Raw genomic sequence first — 23,328 nt, forward strand, 5'->3', positions numbered from 1 at the left:
TAACTAACCTAAATATTTTTATATCAACGAAGTCCGTTTTGTTTTGTATTCTTAATTCATTTAGAACTATCTGTGAGTACATTTGTTTTCTCGATTCCATATGATAGTTTATTTAATGCAATAATATACACCCTTTTGGCATTACCATTTGTACAGACCTTTTGGTGCTATAGTTGCGTTTCAAATGGTAACGACCTTAAAACAGAGCTATTAAGCACTATAGCGATTTTATTTATTACGCTCAGACATGAGTTCTCACGAAATGACGTCACGTTTATTATTGAGTACAAAGGAATGACACAAGGCAATACTCTAAATAGCTCTTTTTTATACACCAGAATTTTGTAATGCTCTTCCATATAAAACAGCACCACACGGTTGAACACACTTATTATTTTCGAAAGGTCATTCCAATTTGCATTGTTCCCATAAATACTTGATTGATGTATGCTCATTTGTTCTAGCCTTTGTAAGCACCATAATTAAAGAAAGAATACCACAAATCATCTTGTTTAAGCTGTGTAAAGTTGTGGAAAATGAATTTATGTTTGTACAAACAGAATATCATCTTAGACACACTGGAACGCAGCCTTTGTAGTTTGCACAACTATGAAATATATTCCTTGTATAATATTACCAGATCCGGTGTCGTCGCTATTGGTCTACGAGGTGGTAACAACGGTAACAAGGGTGGTGATCTTGATCTGTATTTCTGTGAAATCATATCAAATTATAGTATAGAAAAAAACACAGCGTTTGGATAATTCTTAACAAATGGATGTTATACATACATTTATCATCTAGGGTGTTGTTGAACACAATACACATTTGGAAAATTTATCCTTAATATATCACTCATAAGGTTGTACAGACACTTCAGATGCAGATTAAAACGAAAATGATAAGCATGGATATATTTCACTATCATCCGCAAATATATAATATAAGGCTACTAAGCTAATAAACAACGCTCGGCAAAATAAACATTTTTACCTGTGTTATTTTGTTTTTATCCTCTTCAACATTCGCTTTAAATGAAAAACAGAAACACGGTAATTCTACAAGTGATATTATGTTGATAAGTTTTGAAAGTTTTGTAGTGACAAAGAAGAAGAAAACATGTATACATTCTGATATGATTCAATAAGATATAATACGAGGGGCATTTGAAAAGAAATAGACACGAGTAGCTTTGAATTGTATCACGCATCATTCACTCAAGACAAACAATAACATTATTTCCATAATCTTAGATACTACATGTTAAACAATTTTCAGATTTTAAAATTGATTTAAAAGGACAGTTTAAACGTGTTTTGGCATTTAAGTGTTAGTAACCGGTTCGGCTTATTATTTAACATAGGAATGCGTTTTATATTGCTTTGGCACATTTATTTTCGCTTTCTATATACAAGTGCAGCGTTAGAAAAAGCAGTATATAAGTGTTAAGACCACGAAGCGCAAACGCGAAAGGTGATACCTAGAATAAATATTTCACAAATAAATTCACCGATCCTGGTATTTTTAAGGTTCATAGAATCAAATCCATATGAAATTTTTAACTGTACATGCAATGTTTAAATTCAACAACTCTATCAAAATAAATGATTGAATTGTTATACTGTTGAATTAAAGATTATAGAAATGTTCAAGAACTGGTGAAAGACCCAAAGTATGTGTTTTTTGTCATTGTATTCCAAGTTGGATTGCTCCAGAACATACATGTAAATTTTCTCTTAAATTTCTTAAACGAATCCTGATAAATACAATCTAAAAATACCGTACGAAAAAAGACATAGTTTACTCTAATAATCTAGGTTTCCTAGCAATGAAACTAGATTTTAAAACAATGAAGTACATAAAATATATATTTGCATGTACCAAACCGGCTCCTAAACCATACTTGTTAAAACATTTTTTAACAATTTTAACATTTTACATTTATTTCGAAATTCCGGGTGCACCCTTTTTTGCCCTTTTTTACCGAACGCGAATATTTAGATGAAATAAGGCACCAGATGATTCAAAGTATGTTCGTTATAATCGTGTATGTAATAAAAAGTATTAGATATTTGATTGCCATAATAACCTTCAACTTTCAAGTTAAAAGTTGGTAATTTTATAGAGCAAAAGCATCTTAAGTTATAGGAAACATTAGGATGTTTTTGCACCATGTTGTTTCCAATGGGTCTCCTTTGCATTTAAACAAATATATATATATATATATATATACATATATATCTACATGAATATAAACATATAAATATTACCTGTATCATCATAATCGGTCTGTAATTTGAAAGAAAATAAAAACATAGTTCAAATCAAATAACATCACAGTCGATACTGCTACTGCTGCTGCTGCTGCTGCTACTACTGCTATTGCTACTGCTGCTACTGCTGCTATTACGACTACTTCTACTACTACTTCTACTACTACTACTACTACTACTACTACTACTACTACTACTACTACTACTACTTCTACTACTACTACTACTACTACTACTACTACTACTACTACTACTACTACTACTACCACCACCACCACCATCACCACCACCACCACCACCACCACTACTACTACTACTACTACTACTACTACTACTACTAATACTACTTCATCACCACCACATGTATGGCGTATGTTGCAAAGGATCTGGGGTAAGAATTTGTAAACTACAACATTTTCTAAATGCTGAAATGGTAGACTTTCGTGACAAAACTGATCATTATCAGCTTCTTGATAATGTCTTATGCGATTTAGACCAACTGTGGATTCACTCTTGACGGTAGGACAGAGGCAAACTGCTCCTAAAGAAATTGTTGAATAAAAAAACTTATTTTGCCTTTAACAGGTGCGTTTTAGTTATGAATGAATGAAAATATGTACCGTTTAACTTTAATGTAAGGTGACTGATTTGGTAACAAATGCTGTTTCGCAATCTATATTTGCTTGAGTATGACACCCTTGGTGGTGCTTTCGTAGCTACTTATAATGTGAGCGATACTGGTTTAATATATCACTATGACAGAGGGAGCGAGATATGACTGGGCTAAGTAATTAAGTCCGAAAACGCCTTCTACATCCATTTACATGTTGCGCCGGAATCATTTTTGTTCTGTTGGCCAACAAAGCGCGGCCAAATACGATAAGTCTAGCATAAGCTTATTTGAAAGGTCCAGGAGGATCAAATGTGGAAGTTTCTATCTTTCCTGTTTGACTGCGATATGTTTCGGCACGTGAAAGCATTTTATGGACAGATTGTTCTTTTATTTATACGCACTGATCGTGCAATTGTTTTTGTTGAGAATTCCAAGGCGCCTTTATCCCTTGTAAATAATGTAACATGTATACTCAGATTCCTGTTTTGGTGAAAAGGGCTTATCGCTACTCGAATGAGTCATATTTACATTTAAATATATATTTCTTATGTTTGGTCGTAAGATACAAATCTATAACCTCAACCATCTAGCGTTTATGAAACTCTTAACAGGTTATTGTATTCAAATCACTTGCTTGAAGAACATTTTACACACTAGAATGTAACGAATAATTCCACACTTTATGTGTCCCTTAACTTATTTTGAGGGGTATTTATATAATATACATGGCAACACTCATACCAATCATGCTTCATAATGTGTAATTTCTAACAGTAATTTTTGTGAACATTATTATTTCCATATTTATACATTCAATAATAAAACGGATTTTTTAATTTAAAATATTCAACTGAGCCCATATGGAGTTGAAAATCATACCAGAATGTACCAGATTTTAATGAAAATTAGTTTGTGAAACATACCTGCAAAGGTGTTTGATTTACAAAAACAGTTCATGTTTAGTTAAATGTAAGAGTGCGTAATATTGTGCGTATATTAAGAGTTAACACATTTATAAACTCGGATATGAAAGAGAAAACTCCTGTAAACTTCTGGCAGTTCTGGATTTACCTAATAGGAATAATATTTCATTATAATTCTACAAATAAGGTAAAACAGAGGAGGGGATAGTGAGTGAATGAGTTTTGTGGGCAAGCAAGTTATCAATAGAACGATTCATCGCTCAAGCCTTTCAGCACTATCAGTGCTTTCATTATTATAACGGTACAAACAATATGATACGGTTTTGGTTCATGATAATCAATGCCTAAGAGCATAAATAGTATTAGTGCTGTTTATAAAATAATGTTAAAAGATATTGAGAAATGACCGCGGTGTCAAAATTGGGTACGTTGTATAAAAATTATTCTTACAGAATTGTTTGTTTATGTCTGGTTATTCTAGGGTGTTAGTGATATCCCTCTGTTCTAGTCGTTTACTATGTGTTAGGGATAATTTTAATCAAAACCTTGCAGGAAGGATTTATTGTTTCGTAATACTTGTATTTTATACAGTGATTTTACATAGTGTAGCTGTGTAAAAGATATAATTGAATAATTGTGTTACCAGCTATATACATTATTAATCAGAATAGAACTTAAATATTTATAATAGTAAAATTAACAAAATTGTTAAACTACTAAATCATGTTAATCTGCTTATTTATAGAATGTATACCGATTGCTATGCATTTATGCATAAACATAATTCAGAGTTCATTTTGGACATATAATATGTTGTATATTTGTTTTTATTGTTTAAAACGAAATAAGTTTTGTTCTGTTTATTTTACAAGAAATAAAAGTGGACCCTATATGATGTATTTAGGAACACCACAGAAGAGACATCTTGTTTTCAAAGTGTTACACTTTAATTCTGATTAAATATGTTAAATATCAAACATGTGTGTTAGACAGGAGTCTGAACAATTGTTAAGACGCAAATTATGAAGAAGGAATTCGTTAGAACACTATTAGACTCCCATATAAAAAGGGAAAGGCAATATTTTCCCAGATTGACTATAGTTCACCTAAATTTGGTCAGCATTAGAAGAGAAAAGTGACAACATTAACATATGTTGTCAATATTCAGATTGAAAGACGACGCTGTCAGTTTCTAGTGATAGCAGTTACTTGACATAACCCAAACAAACAGTAATAGAAAACTCCCAAAATACTGAATTATCATTTGGCAAAAAGTACTTTTTAACGAAATTGATGTCAACTTGGTTTGAATATTAGCTTGTTTTAATAGTGCAAGTCAGTGTTGAGATATACTTAAACACCAATACCAAACAAATATGTCTTCGAAAGCATATCCTGGTATGAGTAGTATTCATGTTATAAAACGTTTCACACTGTTATAACATGTTAACTGATTTAATGCTTATTACAAATTGTATTTCTTTTCCTTAACATACCAAAATGATACTCATTTGTAAGTGCTTATATTGCAGTAAAATTATGTTTCAATTCTTTATATTAATTTATATAATGAAAGTCTAAGTTAAGATGTTTAAGTTGTGTATTTCTATTTTCATCCATATCAACACTATCTTACAATACATACCGAAATTAGTATCTTACATGCAAAACAATCAATTTAAAATGTACGTAAAACAACTATGGTGAGTGTTCACACATGACTCTTTGCAACAAGGGAAATTGAAAGAAAACCAAGGGGTTCACTTTTCCAAAAATATATTATTTCAAGTGGATTATAACTCAAAATATTTCACAGGGTGTGTTAAATGGCGAACCTGAGTCGAATATGCAGAACAAAGTTCTGTGTTAGTTGTACGACTTTTGGCGCCAAGGTCACGAGAATAACAATGCAGGTAAAAACTTTCATCTTCATATTCGTAGACCTCGGCAGGTGTAAGCCCGTAAGTACATTTGCTATCTGAAAACAACAAAATGATAACAACTGTTCTTACTTTTTAAAGCTTTCGGCAAAATAAATCAAAACACAAGAGCGTGTTTATGTAACGTGTTTCCACTTAAATAATTGTTTCTTTCCGTCTAAATATTTATGCGAAAAGCTACAGAAACAAGCTCAGTAGCAAAAAGATTAAACATAAACCCGGTTTAATGGCACTGGGTAAACGCCAAAGACATATTACATAAAATCACAAACAAAAAACATGGAAGAACTGCACAAAACTCCACAAACAGCACAGTGCATATATACTATATATACAAAACTAGGTATGTTTATCAAGAATTGTTAGGTACCGCCTTTGAACGGTCAGTAAAGTATAAATTTACTGGGGGTTTAAACCAGTTTATGTGCACAAACCTCACTCTTATCCCAACAATCCTTAATAAAGATAATACGCACAAGTATCGTTAATAGTTCTCTTATAAATCTTTACAATCAACCAGAAAGCATTTACTAAAGGTAAATTAACAACCAACAGTCAACATTTTGACTTACCTTCCTCTGAACAAGTTGCTCCACCAGTGAATTGTACTTCAGGTTTTACCTGAAAATGAATAATAATGATGTAATAAGTCTATGATAATAATAAAAAACGGTCTCGTTTTACATCGCATGTAGAAATTAAATATTCAGTTCAAAGCACTATTACTATTCCTTTGCATTTGTCAAGCAAACAGCGCAGACATGGACAAAGAAAAAGACGTTCGTTGGATCTCTAGCCAAGTCTCAGCATCAATAATGTCTGCTCATAGTAGTTCAGGCATAAGAAGTATATGGAAATAATTAAATAATTATTCCATTCCATACAGATTAATTATTATCGGCCACTGGTAACAAATTTGTATCGCAAAAAAGCTTCTCCGTATTCAACCGAATGCATCTTGAATTGCGAGGTTGTTTTCAGCCTACGTGTATGTTGGAACTGTGAAAGAAGAATAGTATTACAACTCTTTAATATATTTGAATAATCATTGACTACCAATGGTAAAACATTAAGATGATTGCATCATTTTTTATCATCAAAACGTGTTTATCAACGTTGGACTCCCAAATTAAATAAATATTGTTAATTTTAGTGACTTGTACGTACAAGCAAAGTTGCGTTCCTTTATTCGTAAAAAAGGATGATGACTTCAAAGTTTTAGCTTCTCTTAATAAGTTTCTGTTTTTGATTTGTTTATGTACTTCATCTACATATAAATCATTGCTTGAAAAAATAAACTGACATAACTATGATTTAAAAATCAAAACGATGGCGAATTCAATCTTCTGATCGGAATAGGACCTACGCTGTAGTTGTATATTATAAGTCCAACCAACGTAAAACATCAATCGGTTGATGCTTAAAAACGAGAAACGAATGTTACGTTCTGCTTTTCACAACATTAACGCTTTAACTTTTAACAGCGCTAATTAAAAGGGTAAAGCTGAGTAAACCATTGCGAGTTTGACAAGTGAAGACTACACATGGCAGAGAAAGTAAAATATGGGTTTATGTATAACCCTATAGTAGTACATGATAAGAACGTCTCAAGAGCTGGTTAGCCCCTTGCCAAATAAATGAGTTATTTTTTTTATTTCCTAAGCTTCTTAACAGCACCCAAGCTGGACGAGAACACATCCCTAAAACTAGTATTTTAATCATGCACTGTCACTTAAAGCGCCGATCTAATACAAAGTGATCTCCCCTGAAGAACATGAATGATCTCTGAAACCATGTACAAAAACGGCTGGATTTCAGCTATATAAGTTTGGTTTTGAAAAACAACGAATGTTTGCAATAGTTTTAGTATTTAGTAAAGTTTTATTAAATAACAGGGGGCCGAATTGTCAAAGTAAACAACGTTGTTAAAGTCATCGTAGTTATCTTTCACTATTTACTGCTGTTCAACTTTCATGGAAACCCTTTAGATTTGCAGTATTCTAAACAAGATTTCAGACAACTATTTCACCTATACTTAAATAGTTTACCTTAAGAAAATAAAAATATGTCGTTAATCACGTTGTTAACTTTAACTGAACAATTGGCAAATGTTTTAAAAGTTTTGAAAAGCAAGGAAATTTTAACTTTTTAAATGGCGTCAATGATTTTGATTGTCATCACCTGACATGCGTGATGGAAGTGGTGTTTGTACGGCAAAGGAAAATTAACGTTGTATGGAGTATGTCACTGAGAAATACCTAACGGTAAAATTCATTCACTTTGTGATCCATTTTCATACATATATTTTTATACAATACCTCATCGCGCATTTTCCTCAGCAGTCTCGTTGGTACGTTTCTGTCTGGCAATGATTTGTGAATGCCTCCATCAAGTTTATAACAATTTCTGTTTTCTTCTAGTGTCTGGAAAATAAAAAGGGCTTTGTAAATCTATCGGAATATTGTTGTTGTCTATGTGTTTATGACATTTGCGTTGACCCTGTGCCATTGAACGGGGTTTATGTTTCAACTTTCGACTACTGGACTTTTTTCTGTAGTTTTTCATATAAATATTTATATCACTACTTATTCTTTCATAACTTACTACATTATTTTAAAATTTTCAGACAGTAATGACCGTACACATTAAGGAAACTGTTTTCTACTGCAACAAGACGAAGTACACTAGCAACATGGCTAAAAATGACGTAACCGTTTCTCAACGATAACGGCGTATTCCTGTTTTTGTTTTTTGCAAACGAAATAAAACAGCCTCATAATGAACGCATACGGTTTGGTTAGTTGATAACCCTATTTCTTGCGTTTAAGAAAGCAACAGTTTATAAACGACTAGACACTGGAAAATGAGGTGGCAAAGAGGTGACAAGTGTGCTTTTTTCAATCTGGTGGCCAAGACTTACGTACTCGTTCCCACGACTAACTATCTCGTTCCCATGACTAAGTTATGTCATTCCCACGACTAAGTATCTCGTTCCCATGACTTCGTTATCTCATGGTCAGGAATTAGTTCTATCGTGGCCACGAGCTAACTATGTCGTGGAAACGAGATATTGTATGGTGACCACGACATACTTTGTTGCGTTCGTAGCCAGGCCATAACTATGTCGTGCCCACCAGATATCTTAAGGGATCGAGCTAGTAATTAATTGACCTTTATAAACATTTAAAAAGAAGCAGATGAAACTCCCGCTCGACCTAAACAAATTGTTAGAAACGTGTTAGGCTCGAACAAAAAATAGCTACGGAATGGCATACAGCAAACTATTTGAGACGGTATGGGAAGATGGACCTAAACAGAAGTCTGTCGTAAGGGGATTCATCGGAAATAGGAGCGGCCGGAAACAGCGCAGCATTGTGTGCAAATTTTGTTTTTTCAGTCTTCGGTATCATGTCCGTTGTAGCGGTAGGAAATTGAGGAGCACATATTTTACGTAAGAGAGACAGAGACCGGAATGAGGGCATGAGGGTCATACGACACCTGTCGGCTCTATATACCAAACGAGTGCCGAGTAAAAATGTACTAAAACACGTAAGATAGATGGCTTGGTGTTATAATTGAGAGGTCCACCTCACCATATGCGAGTGAGAGTATTTCTCTAAGGCAAGCAATGTCTAAAAACGCAACCAGAGTACGCTTAAATCCTTTATGTCCTCATGCTGAGAAGGATTTTGAGTTGCATCCACAGCACATTTGGTCTTTTTGGTGGACGTATCGTCCTTGAAATCGCGACGTTTCGGCTCTATGGACGTAGGTTCGAATTTCCGAGTCTATGAGGCGAAGTATATTTGCTAATCTTTTGATAACACTCAGACTGTTTATTCAATATATTTTAATAAGATTTGATATACCTCTTACAATGTTACCCATCCACCCATCATCTTTGCACAAAACCAAGTATTATATATCTGATGCCATTACAACTGTACATGCTTTCAACTTAAATGGTTGCATACCAAATAAGAAATAGTACAGACCACTGAGGGCCTCCTGACATTATAGCCACCGAACTGTTATCCCATAAACATTGAACGCCCTACAGTGGCCTTAACTTTGTCTTAACAATATCTGTCATGTGTTTCCGTTCCGGATAGAAAAATCCGACCCGAGGGCACCTGCGTTGCCAAGTAACGAGGCTTGCCGAGTTACCGGCAACGCAGCGTGCCCGAGGTTCGGATTTTTCTATCCGGAACGGATACACATGATAGATATTTTTTCTAGCACAATTTAATTACATTTTTTGTGAAGTAAATACATAAAAAAGCGCATTTTGTACATATCACCAAAAAGCGCGTGCGATGATGTTTACTGACGTCATGACGCGCAGTAATTTGTATTCACTGCATACGTCAATAAGTTCCTTTAATACCACGTCTTTTAAGGGTTATTTTGTTTTATTTTCGTAAAGTTAATGTTAATGGAACTCATCTATTTAAATCTCATAAATATGATTACATAAAGTGTACTATAAAAGAAATTGAAAATATTACGTCACAGCGCGTGATTCATCTGGCATGGGGGGGATGCCAGATGGAGTTTTCCAGCACGGCTGAATTCACCGGAAATGCCTATCCGGTGTGCTAGAATATATTATATTGCACTGTAAAGCTCCGAACTTCTATAGGGAGTTTGTTCTTTGTGGAAATACATCTAATTCTATATAAAAACACATTCTCTTTCAGACGACAGTCTTGTTTCGACTGATAATCTTAAAATGTCTGTCCTTGTAAGTCTCCTCAGTGGTAACACACATCTAGTCTACAGCAGGCCTTATCAAAAAATAGTGACCGGTTTCCTTTTTTATTAGGCCCGCTTAACTACAAGTTGAAAAGTATACTGTTTAATGTCCCGTAGCCACGTATAAAACAGGAACATAATTATGTAAAATATACTATTATAAATTATACAAATGATATCATGAACTCCTAATAGGCCTTTACATTTACTCTTAAAGAGATGCATTTTGCATACAAAATATGTCTAATGAAACAAATTAGGCAATAACTATTAAACCGTTCTCTTCTGTAAAACCGAAATTAAGAGCATAAAACTCCATGTCAAGATATAGGCTTGGTTTGAAGCGAGTTTCAAAATATAATCATATAAACATATGCATTCGGAATCGCTACGTTGAGAAACCGGCGGAGACATATACAATTCTCCCTCATGTGTTCATCTTTTATTTATTCGTAATTATAGTTCCTTGTGTTTTTCATATTTTAACAATATTAAAGCTCTAAAAGTAGAGCATTACATTCGGCGTTGGCATTAAAGTCATTAGGTGAATTCTGCATACGAAATATCATCAATGGGCTTTTGCACGTGCGGCGTAAGCCTTATTGTCGAACTTTGCATACAAGATTGTGTTCGTAGTAAAAATGTGTTTTAAAAAATAAAATAGTATATCTTATGATGAACTCTGCAATGATATACACAGTCATCAACACAGTGTTTCCGATTCAGGTATGTCGACCTTTGGCTAATGACTATAACGTTATAACGTCTTTATTAATTTATTATTTTTGAAGGGTTTACCGTCTTCACTTTTGACATTCAATATGATAAATTCAATTTTACTTTAAATTTGTCCAGTTAAAGTTTCTTATTCGTTCATCAAATTTTAGTGTTTTACGGTTAACATCAATTTGTAAAAGAAGTAATAACAAAATTTGATACAAGTACAAATCAATGTTATCCGGCAGAGTTCCTTAAGTCAGAATTACGTTAAGTAAGTACTAAAATATTTGGTCAAATTCCACTTCGCTCAGACGTTAAGAGAGCAGTTAATATACTAGATTGACCACACCATGCGATCAACTTTCAAAACTTCTCAAAATGGACAATGTTGCTGATATTCCAACTGCACTAACCACTGTGTAAATTAACTCGATTCAATCATATTGTCAATTTGCAAACCAAAAACAGCATGCATGAACTTTCTAGATTTAGTTCTCTTTGACATGTATATTGAAGCTTAATTTCAAAATTTTGTTAACCTATCTTTTATTTCAAAATACTTTAAAAGTAAAAGTGTAACAGCAGCGAATGATTCCAGATATCAATAAATGTTTGTTTTCGTTACAAAATTATGTACTTTTGAATTCACATTTCATATTTATTTATATACACACAAAAGATATACATTTATTTTCTTCAAATGTACAGTGTACGGTACGGTGCACGTAGCCGTTTTCATAACACGATTTGTCATTTCCTAAATTTGCAGCGACTGGTAACCAAACATCAGGGAAAAGTTGTCAAAATATTGTTTCCTCCCTTTTCATTAAATACGAACAAATAAAATCAAACAGCGCATAAACCTTTCAATTAAAAAAACATCGTTGTTGCAATATTTTGAGAATGATAGCAAACCTTGAATAACTCATGGCAGCATAACAGTTCTTACCATGGACAAAACCAATTATCGTTCAAAGAGGCGCACACTCCAGTGCGGCGCCAATAGCAAGCCAAGGGGCAATCTTAAGCAATTTATTCAATCGTTCAACTTTCATAATGTACAAGACGGTTTTCCGCATTCATAAATTTGGCTATGACTTAAAGAGGCATTTCACTCATCCAACGTAGGGTTTGTCTTGTTGGCTTGTTTGTTAATGCTTTTTTTCTGTATAATCACAACATACATGTATAGAAGAAAATATTCAGAAAAAGGAATCCAGACACCGAAATCGCCTACACCGCCAAAAGGTGAACCTTTATGCCGCCTTTTTCAGAATACACAAATCAGAGAGAATAATGTTAAACTTACATCAAGTTCAGTATCGTCGATAGCCGCGTATATCCGTTCATCATCCTCTTCATCAGTACATGTTCGCTAATGAAATTAACAGATAAACAATTGTCTTAGACCAGGTCCAATTTAAAATTGTCATATTTCATTGACACGAACATTCCACATAAACGCACTTAAGAAAATATACGTAAAAAACACTCACCAATGAATAATCGGTATAGCCATGTTCTAAATGTGTTGTAGGTCGTTTATCTAAAGAAGATTAAATAGAATTATAATAAGTTTGAAATGCATAATCATAGTTTTTGAATAAAATAAGTCGTTGTTTAATCACTCATTGAGTATACATGTTATAAAAAAATTCATAACACTCGAAAATAGGAGAAACCAGTAGTAAAATATAGTGCACAGGGTTAAGACCCAAACAGACACTTAATGAGATACACAAAGCGCCATAAAACAAGAAAGAAACACTACACATGCATCAATAATATTTTATAATGATATTATCATATATATATATGTTATTATTCTATTCTGCTAAAAAGCGGTAGATATGTCTCATTTTGTCTAAATGCCCGGTTTTACAAGCGTTCGTATAATACTTTGTCCAAATGTATGCGTTTAATTTTCGTATTCATACCAGTATATGAGTTTGGCAGCATATCTTGAATTCGCAACACATTGTACTTATCGCCAAGTTCATACCAGTGAAGTTTCAATTGTTAACGATGATTTTCATGTTTGAAAAACAAAAAACTACTATGGCGCCGTTCTAAGACCATTCACACCTAAACATTTCTAAGTTCGACAAAATAGCTATGTGTTTTATTGTTTCTAGTTATATAGTGCAAATGTTAGTTTTTATTCAAACTATTTTTTTTTTCTTTTTAGCATGGATTTTACAGCCTTTTTGAGGTAGAATACTTCATAGGGTTTTTTTAACTTTCCATCCTACAAATGTTTGAGGCAAGATATCTTTACCTCCTGATTTCCTTGCACTAAATTACATATAAATCAAGTGTTTGTACATAATGATAATAAAAAAATCTACAACGGATCTAAGATTAATAATTCGTGTATTTGTATATCAAATAATATATTAGATATAAGGGCTTCGAAGTGTTATGTTTCAATGTAGTGAATCTTATCGAAGATAATTTTTAAAGACAATACAGCTATCTTATAAAAAAAAATGCCAGAATTCGAATGAGAAATGTATGTTGCAAATTTAAATAAACACGTTGCAATCTATGTTACTGGGTTAAGTAATTAATATACAAGAGGGCCTTGATTGCCCTAAATCGCTCAACTGAGTAAGGGTTTTGACCTTTTTAACCACTATAAAATGTTACACAACAAATATCTTAGTTTCTTTTCCTTTATATCTCTATGTAATACAGGTGACCCTCATGGCGGGGCCAATTTTGAAATTTTGAAACAATCTTGGTAGAGGAACATGTGACAATGCTACAAACCAAATATATAAGCTTGGCAACTCAACTCAACTATACTTTATTGTAAATAGAGGCCTCCGGCCCAGAATACAACATAACATTGTATAAAGTATATAATTAAAACAGTGCCCCCTTGCTATCTCGATTACCGGTTTTCAATAGCAATCATTATTTTTGAAACACAATATGCTACTTGCTTTAAAGTATATGCATCTTGGGTACTCATTAAGTTAATAAATGTTGACTGACATGTCTGACCATTGAACCAATTAAAAATTTGTTCTTATTTCCCCGTATTGAGGACACTCAAAAAAGACATGATACTCATTTTCAATGATCTGTACGTTCATATTTCAGACCCAAAGGTGAGTATTGGGTTGACCATGCTATCAATTTATTTAAAAATATCGGAATGGGTAAAATATCCAAATGATTTTTGGTATTGTCTGATAGAGAGGCTAGCCTTGCGAGCCTGTGATGCCAATTTTGTTTTGGCTGCGGTCCATGATAATTTTGGTGTAAATAATAAGCCCGTGTATTTATAAATTTATAAATTGACACAGTATTGACTTCCTCAAAAACTTCCTTTAAAAACCATTTCTCGTAATTGCGCAATTGCCCCCCATTCCTAAAGACAATTTTTTTTGTCTTTTTAAGGTTTACTTGCATACCGGTATCATGGCAAAAACTTGAAATTGCATTGAGTTGTGATTGAAGGTTATTTGCTGTATCCGCACAGTTCGCTATATCGTCAGCATACATGAGACAGTAAATATCTGGAATATTATTGGTAATGAAAATGCCATTCCTGCATTTTTCTCTTCAATATGCAACTAAATCATTAATATAAAGAGAAAATATTATCGGAGAATTCAAATCACCTTGTCTAGTGCCTATATTACATATAAATCCTTGAGTAATAGTATTTCTGTCAATTTTAACATGTGCACGTAGTTTCGAATACATGGATGTCAGTACTACTAATAATTTCCCATTCATACCTTTCCCTGTCAAACTAGAGAACAACTTAAAGTGTACTAATGAATCAAACGCCTTTTTTAAAATCGACGTAAATAACATAGAAACCACCACGTGGCCTTGTAATATACTTCTGAACCATTCTTTGTAGGCAAAATAAGTTATCCATGACCGAATACCCGGACCTAAATCCCGCCTGTGATTCCTCAATAATATTCTGAGTATCCGCCCAAGCATATATGCGGTCATTTATTATACTTGAATATCCTTTATATATAACATTTATTAATGATATGCCCCCATAATTGTTTGGGTCTTGCTTGCAACCTGATTTAAAGATCGGAACAATAATACTTTCACTCCAAGAATCTGGAAATTCACCTGTGTCTAGAATATATAAGCTTAATATTTGTTCTCAAAAATGTACATATGGTCCAAATGTCATTGCTGTAGCTTCAAAAATAAGAATGTATGCCAAAAAGTCACAGTCATGTTCATCCCGGGACATCATTGATCTTTGTTTTTAAAAATGTACACATGGTTCGAATTCCATTGCTACAGCTTCTTAAATAAGAAAATAGGTCAAAAGGTCACATTCAAGGTCATCCAAGGACAATATTGATATCTGTTTAGAAAAATGTACACATAATCCAAATTTCTTTGCTGTAGCTTCAAAAATAAGAAATTTGGTCAAAAGGCCAGCTTGACCCCAGGGGCATAATTTGAACAATCTTGGTAGAGAACCACTATATAATGCTACATGCATTATTAAAGGTCTTGGCTTAGCGGTTTCAGACAGGAAGATTTTCAAAGAGTTCCCTATATGAGTCTACAGGAAAGTTGTGAACCTCAGGGGCATAATTTGATGTTCACAAGCAATTCTTTACAGACAAACACACGAACGACGGACACTGCGCCTTTGGCCAATAAGGCTCAAAATCAACCAACCCTCTCAAAACTGACAGGAAATGATACAGTTTCATGTATACTGACAAACCTGATACAGTTGCCTGCACACTGATTAGACAAGAAGAGTTTACCCAATCTTAACTATCTATAAATTGATTAAAGTATAAAAAAAAATAATGGTCTACAATTGTTTATAATAAGAAATAGACAAATTCTTATGAATTAATATCTTTAAAAAAAATCAAAAGCCTTTCAGCTATTAAAAATAAAAAGAACCAAGACACTTCAGATTTACAAAATTTGTAACAGCTACTCGTCCTCCAACATACACAGCATAATTTTCCTTAATTATACATGAAATACATTCATGTTTATATAAAATGTATTAACTTTCAAATCAAACTATAGGATGTGTACAATTATTTATAATGGACTGGTTCAATGGAAAAGTATGATTATTAAGTTCTTTATTGAGTAAAAAAAGTATTTTTGCAAAATAAAGAAGTATAATATTTTCTTTAACGTATAAACCAATAAAAAAAACAATAATTACCTTAGAAGTGACTATTTTGAAGAGTTCATAAAGTATTAAATATATTTCCTAGTTTCTGAAAATAAACAATTATTATAAAAGTACGCTCCTAGGGCAAAGGAGACAATATAGCACGAATTGCTGCCCTTGCTTCGAGAACTATCAGATTTTAACAAATTGTGTTTTTTTATATAAGATTATAGGACACTTGTAACCCCCGGGTGGGGGAGCAGTTTTGACCCGCGGGCCATGATTTGAACAAACTTGATAGAGGACCACTATAAGATGACACACAAATGTTTTTTTATCCCTTGGGTGGGACCAGTTTTGACCCCATGGGCATAATTTAAACAAACTTGGTCGACGAGATGTATGAGATGATGTTTATAAGTAATTGTTGACTCTACACGACAAATGACGGACGACAGACATATACCTATCACAATAGCTCACCTTGAGCACTTTGTGCTCAAGTGAGCTTAAAAGGGTTTAAACTTACTAGCTCCTTCTGTCGCTCTAGTTGATTTTTTCCCGGTTCGCATTAACTCTGAGTCTGACTGAGAACGAGGTGGATACCTTTGCGTGGTTGTAGGTTCTGTAATTGCGGAAACTATTTAGGTATTTAAAGTACAATGAAAACTACAAGAACGAGCATCACACAAATGACAAAACAACACAGAAATACCACATAAAAAGCAAAACATGCATCACAATATATGTATTAGCAACGGGGGTTACTGCTTTGAACAGTCAGTGGAACAGAAGCTCGCTGTTGGTTTAAAATAGGTTATGAGTAAAATACTTTTAACATCTACCTTAACAAAACATTTAGTAAAAAAGTAGAACAAAATATAATAAGCCTATTCAAAGCGGGGATCAGCTTGAGGACAATGTTTATTAAAACAAATACTCTTTACTTATAAAAAAGAATTCAAGAAGACAACGACCAGATACAACCATATTCTGCAAACAAATAAATCCAGCCGGAACCACAATGCCAATTCCTCAAAGGTACGATGCAAATACTCATGACACCTATCCGACATAGGCTATCGCCTAAGTAAATATCATGTTAAAATATATCTTTATATATAGTCTCATTATAATGTTCTCATTGTGAAAACAGGAGGTCAAAAATTGAAAAAAAAAAAATGCTGTTGTATATTCTTCGAGCTGCGCTTAGTGTTCTTAAACATTAAAACCATGTATATTACCACATTAAAGAATGGACACTACGGAGACAATCCAAGTAGCCTTACACAGAACCTGTTTGAAGGCACAAGAGGCAATTCCTTCACAAGACCCACAACGCTACGAGACAACAAACATAACACAACTTTAAAACAAATGTTGGGCTTAGTTCTGGCTCCTAAAACTTTAATGTAAATATTTACTTTTTATGTTTGCTACACATTGAGGTTAAGGCGTAACCCACATACCAAAGTCAACCAAACTACGATGGTCCAATTAAATGACTCGGCAATCACATGACCGTGATGACCACGATCAATTATAATTTTATCATCGGCTTTACATTGTTTATTTAGTTGAAATCTATTGCAGTTAGGTTGAAAATAAATATTAATAAATAAAAACAATTAATTTATTCCAAATTTGTTATCGGTTAGATTTCTTATCATTCAAAATAGAAAAATAACAGCAAAAAAAACCTCTACATTTGTCAGGTCAAATGAAGGTCACGTGGGTATTTTCTGAAAATCTTGTTATCACGTGATTAAATTTGAACACAACTATGACCGAATTAAGGAATGTTTATAATCGGATTTACTATAAAAGAAAATACCTATCTATTAAGCGTTTTTTTTTTGTTTTGAAAATGTGTTCCTGAACTTCATTTTACTTCATTTATCTGATAATATAATTATTTTTATGTACAATGCATATAAGTTAAAAAACAGCCTGACATAAAAAAGTCACAAATTTTCCTTGGGTTTGGATACGACGTTCTTTTCAGCGAACACGTCCCATAGGTAGCATATAACGTTGAAGTTCTTTAGCAAAACAAAATCTAAACAAGCTTTTATTGACGTTACTTATGTAATAAATATTCACTTATTTTTAAAGATTTATTGTTTCATTTTACACTTAATCGTGTCTTACGTTTGATAAAACTTAAAATACAACAAAAAATCGCAGGTGTTTTCGTCATTCTTCCATGTTGTACACCTATCGTTATCGATACCATATGTTTCTGTCATGTATTTTTTGTAAAGATCTCGTATTTTAATTAAGCAGAAGTCGGTACTTTTTTATTTTTTAATTTTTTTTTTTTTTTTTTTTTTTTTATTTATTTATTTATTTATTTATTTATTTATTTATTTATTTATTTTTTTTTTTTTTATTATTTTTTTTTTTTGGGGGGGGGGGGTACTTTTCGGATTATTGTTTCATTTTACACTTGATCGAGTTTTATTGGGCGTTTTTTACAACAAGATCAACAATGAACTCAGTGCAGTTTTTTGACGTACACTCGATGGGTTTCAACGTCTCGTTCACGTATACAATTGCGACCAATATTCTTTTTTAAATTCTTTGCTAGAGACCACTAAATAAATATCAATATTCAATAGTCAATTTACCAATTTGAACGCTAAAATTACTGATTTATATTGTTTCAAGACCCACAACACGTTTGAGGTGGTATAATGATGCTTTGATTCGCTGATATATGTTAAACAAACGGAAAAAAGGCATGTAACACCAAATTGGTGTTCTAGTCCTTGAGGGGAAAAAATAACAAGTGGTTTCGTCGATTCGTCATTTTTGATCAATGAGAATGTGGCGTTATTTTACACTTTAATTAAAAACTGGTGACACAAGAACGAAAAGCTGCATAATTAGCGATTCAAGAGGGAACGGGTCATTTGTAGCAGATGAAGAGGAGACCAAAGAACGTTAATGAGGCTCGAAGTGTGGCCATGAAGGATGAGAAACGTTGTTACGCAATATTTTGGCATAGCATCGTCACGTCCTTAGGAATGCGTTATACTGTTGCGTAACTCACGATTACATATTACAAAATTTCACCTTTTCATTCCGTATCTTTGACACCACTGGTTCGCTTTAAACTTTTAGAGAAAAACAATACAATGAAAACTACTGAAGCCCAGAAGTCTGAAATTCAAAAATAAAACATGTTTAAGGGCCCAAGGCAAATGTCCAAACGACAATAGTAGAGACACAAACATATTAACACCACATACACAAATATAAACACAACAAACAGACCACAGACGCATCAAAATTGCTTTACCGTTAAATGATGGGATAACCGCCTTAGAACGGTCAGTGAGACACGAGTTCACTGGAACACGACCCTACTGGGGACTTAAACTAGTAAGCAAAGCCATAACTTTACACTTGTCTCAACCTTTATTACTAAGTTAAAAATATATGCCTCATCAGAGCATGCTTTAACTTGAAAACAATGAAGAATAAAGTCCCCTTCGACTCAGCCGATAAATTCCTCCGCCTTGACAGATAAACTTCATCCACCCACGGCACTAAACTAGTATTCTCTATTTACACGAATTTCTAACTCAACAATATTAATGGCAGGATTATATTTTATTGCTTTTTGTTTTGGGAAGTTTCTGAAATTGGGAATTTCAGAGGCTAATTTTGGAAGAATTAAACAGGGTCCATGTTTTCTATAATTAATTTACTCTAGTTTTCCGATGAGAAGCACACGCCACATAACTGGAGAATACGAGAGGCTCGAAATGACGAAATAAGTCTCTTTTGACGAAAGATTAATAAAAACATATTATGTTCTTAAAATAAATTAATAAGTTAGTAGTTTGCACTTAAATATAACATTTCATGTTCCAGTATCAAGAAAATTTCACTTCAAAACTTCATCTTATTAGTGCCTCTCGTAGTCTTGCCAACTATAAACCAATAAAAACAGTTCATTTGCTTGATTTCTTCTTCATTATTTTTAAACACAATATTTGATTGGTCTACAATCTAGATTTGTGTATGAAAAACTACAAAAACAAGCTCAGTAGACAAAAGTTTAAACATAAACCCCGTTTATGGCACAGTGTAAACGCCAAAGACAAAGAACGCAAAAACAAACAGTCACAAACAAGAAACAAGATGTAAGTAAGGCAGAAACTTGTTAAGTTCAACAAGATATTTATTAACTATAAACCGTGATCCAGTGTATTTTTGGGACTCTTTTATGATTCTCATTCAAACTACTTGGAATTGAGCATTGGATTCAATATATGTTTTCAATTATACTAGTTTCATCAAGTGGCTAGGAATGTCAGTTCGACGCGATTGTTATTTATGAATGTGAGTATTTACTAATTCGTCAGATAATAATAACATTATTAGCAGCTTTGTCTGATGCAATAAAAACAAACGTTTGTGTAAAGATTTGATATCTGCAATTAATTAAGGGGTCATTGAAATAGAATTTGGAGGGATGACCAAAGGATTAGTATTATAAAAAAATCTTTAACTTTCTATCAATGATGCTACTTTCAAACATCCTCTCTTTTGATCCAGCTAGAACAGCATTTCATTGAAGCATATATCAGTGTATTTCTACGTGTATCATAATTAATATTAGATGATATTTAGTATTTAGGACCTATGTTTAACAGTTTCCTTAGTACATTATTTTCTAAAATTTTAAAATCTCCATTAATAATATGACTAACATTATTGTACCAGTATTGAGAACTGAGACAGTAGCAGGAGGAATGTGTATTTTTATGTCGTTATCAGAAACGGCTTTATTATACTTAAATATTAAACTTCTACTAGAGGTTTTACATTTATGACAGGCATTTCCTTACTTTTTAAATACTGTGGAATGCATTTCTCGACATTTTTATTTCTAAACAGACTATTAATATTGATTTAATACACATGTTACTATATATATATATATAGTAACATTTTAACGCTGTCAGAAAAGTCACTATCGGCGCGGCGGGACCATAATCATCAAAATTGATAATCGCCCCGGGGCTTTTATCAGTCACGTGACCGATAATGGCCCTGCGATTGTCCGCACGTGCAACGTGACGCAATTTCACGTTATTGAAGATGGCTGCCAGAGTAGACATGGGTGAACGTACGCCGTACGCTCGAAAATTTAGCCAACAGGCTACTTCAACTGGATTCTGCCATCAAAACAAATGAACATTTCATTGAGGCACAAGCCCGGCAATTCATTAAAGCAAAGAAAAACAAGGGTACGGTAACGAAAACAAGGAGTGACATGTAAAAAGGTGAACGAATGGCTGAAGGATGACGGCGAGACCCGCCAGATCAAAGACATTCCACCAAAGGAGCTAGATATTCTTCTACCCAGATTCCTGCTCAGTGTCAAGCAGACCAAGCTTTCGGCATAGGCGAATGGCCCCGCTGCAACCAACTTTGAGCCATCTACCCTCCGTGGCATCTTGTCAAGTGAAAAGAGACACCTGTCCGAGAATGGTAGGCGCTTTTCTGTTTGTTATTATTATCTAAAACAACTAAAGTTAATATATAAACACCTTAATAGTTATATATTTTATAGTTGCCTATAATTTTATGCACAGACTTTGATTATTTTAATCATGATCAACTCGTTTTGCAGAGTACAAAGGCGATGTCATGGGCGGAAAAGAGTTCAAACTCACACGGGACACGCTGAAAGCGAAATGCGTGGATTTGAAAGAAAAGGGACTTGACTGACTCCGAGTTTTTTGGCTGTGACTTAAATTTCTTCAAATATTTTACGTTTTCAAATCATTTGGAAGGAGAGAATAGCATGTACTAGTCGCTTTTATTTTTAATAATGTTTTTCTTTATTTGTTCCCAGTTTTAGTACAATGATGCTTTTTATTATGAAACTCTATGATCACACAGTTTTAAACCTTTTAAGGCAGACTGTGTGTGAAGCTATTGGATTCTAACGATGACTGCATCGTATATATATATATAGTATTTATGCACTGTGCTGTTTGTAGAGTTGTGTGCTGTTCTATGTTTCTTGTTTGTGAATTTGTGTTCTATGTCTTTGGCGTTGCCCATTGCCACTAAACCGGGTTTATGTTTAAACTTTTTGCTACTGAGCATGATTCTGTAGCTTTTTGCATATATATTGGCAACAAAAATTAGAGAGCCGATCCCTTCACTTCCTTCAACAACTCTACGAAAAGGAACTTCTTGGAGCCGGTAAGTTTGACAGTTAATTGACTGTTTACATATCACTAAGCAACAACGACAAGGGATACAACTAAAGTATAACGAGAACGGTATAAGCCGGTCCCCGGTATTCAAAAAAGCCTACCTTTATATTATGTTTTGCGTGGTAATAATGAATAATGGGTAATGATTATTGTATGACGAAATTTATGGATTTCATGTCTGTAATTTTATATTTCTTTAACCTAATATATATTTTATTAAACATTTATTACTATAATTTAAGTAGAAAAAAGAAATCTATATGCATTAAGAGTGAGTTTACAGTGCAGTACATTGTTAAACATAATGATCAAGCACAACCTAACTGTGTAATTGTTTGAAATGGTATAAATTTCGAATTAATTACAGCCTCCCCTTGGATTGCGAGGAAGACAGGAGAACTTGACCATGTTACGGGGGGACTTGGAGTTAAGCCAGACCTCCGATGGTGTGAGTACCTTGGCCTTTACAGAGAGAAAACAAGACAAAAACAAGAAACGGAGTTGCTGGTGATCACAGGCAATATGTGCCTAAGCTCTTTGAACAGCCAGGTAACCAAGTAAAAATAACATTGTTATAAAAAGGTTATTTTTCTATTGTTAACAGATGATGTTCATTTATTGCAGTTATTAGCAAAAATGTTTAAACTAAAATCCATTTAAAATAAGAATTCAAATGTTGATTTTGTAATAAATGTTTCAATATGTGATTGAGTACTCTA

At 33.4% G+C, this 23,328-nt stretch overlaps 1 protein-coding gene across 3 annotated transcripts in view; it reads right to left on the bottom strand.

Moving 5' to 3' along the window:
- The window catches only part of LOC128236641 (uncharacterized), an 80,871-nt gene that overhangs the window by 14,638 nt on the left and 42,905 nt on the right, over positions 1-23,328 (bottom strand). For all 3 annotated transcript variants that reach the window (XM_052951637.1, XM_052951638.1, XM_052951640.1), the window contains exons 5-13: positions 16,894-16,989; positions 12,721-12,770; positions 12,534-12,599; positions 8,068-8,172; positions 6,322-6,370; positions 5,645-5,787; positions 2,271-2,289; positions 994-1,028; positions 638-712 (exon numbers count right to left, since the gene is read on the bottom strand). In XM_052951637.1, the coding sequence (XP_052807597.1) occupies positions 638-712; positions 994-1,028; positions 2,271-2,289; positions 5,645-5,787; positions 6,322-6,370; positions 8,068-8,172; positions 12,534-12,599; positions 12,721-12,770; positions 16,894-16,989 (638 nt within the window). The remainder of the gene's footprint in view (positions 1-637; positions 713-993; positions 1,029-2,270; positions 2,290-5,644; positions 5,788-6,321; positions 6,371-8,067; positions 8,173-12,533; positions 12,600-12,720; positions 12,771-16,893; positions 16,990-23,328) is intronic.

This window comes from Mya arenaria, chromosome 6, assembly GCF_026914265.1.
Source record: "Mya arenaria isolate MELC-2E11 chromosome 6, ASM2691426v1".
Lineage (NCBI taxonomy): Eukaryota > Metazoa > Mollusca > Bivalvia > Myida > Myidae > Mya > Mya arenaria.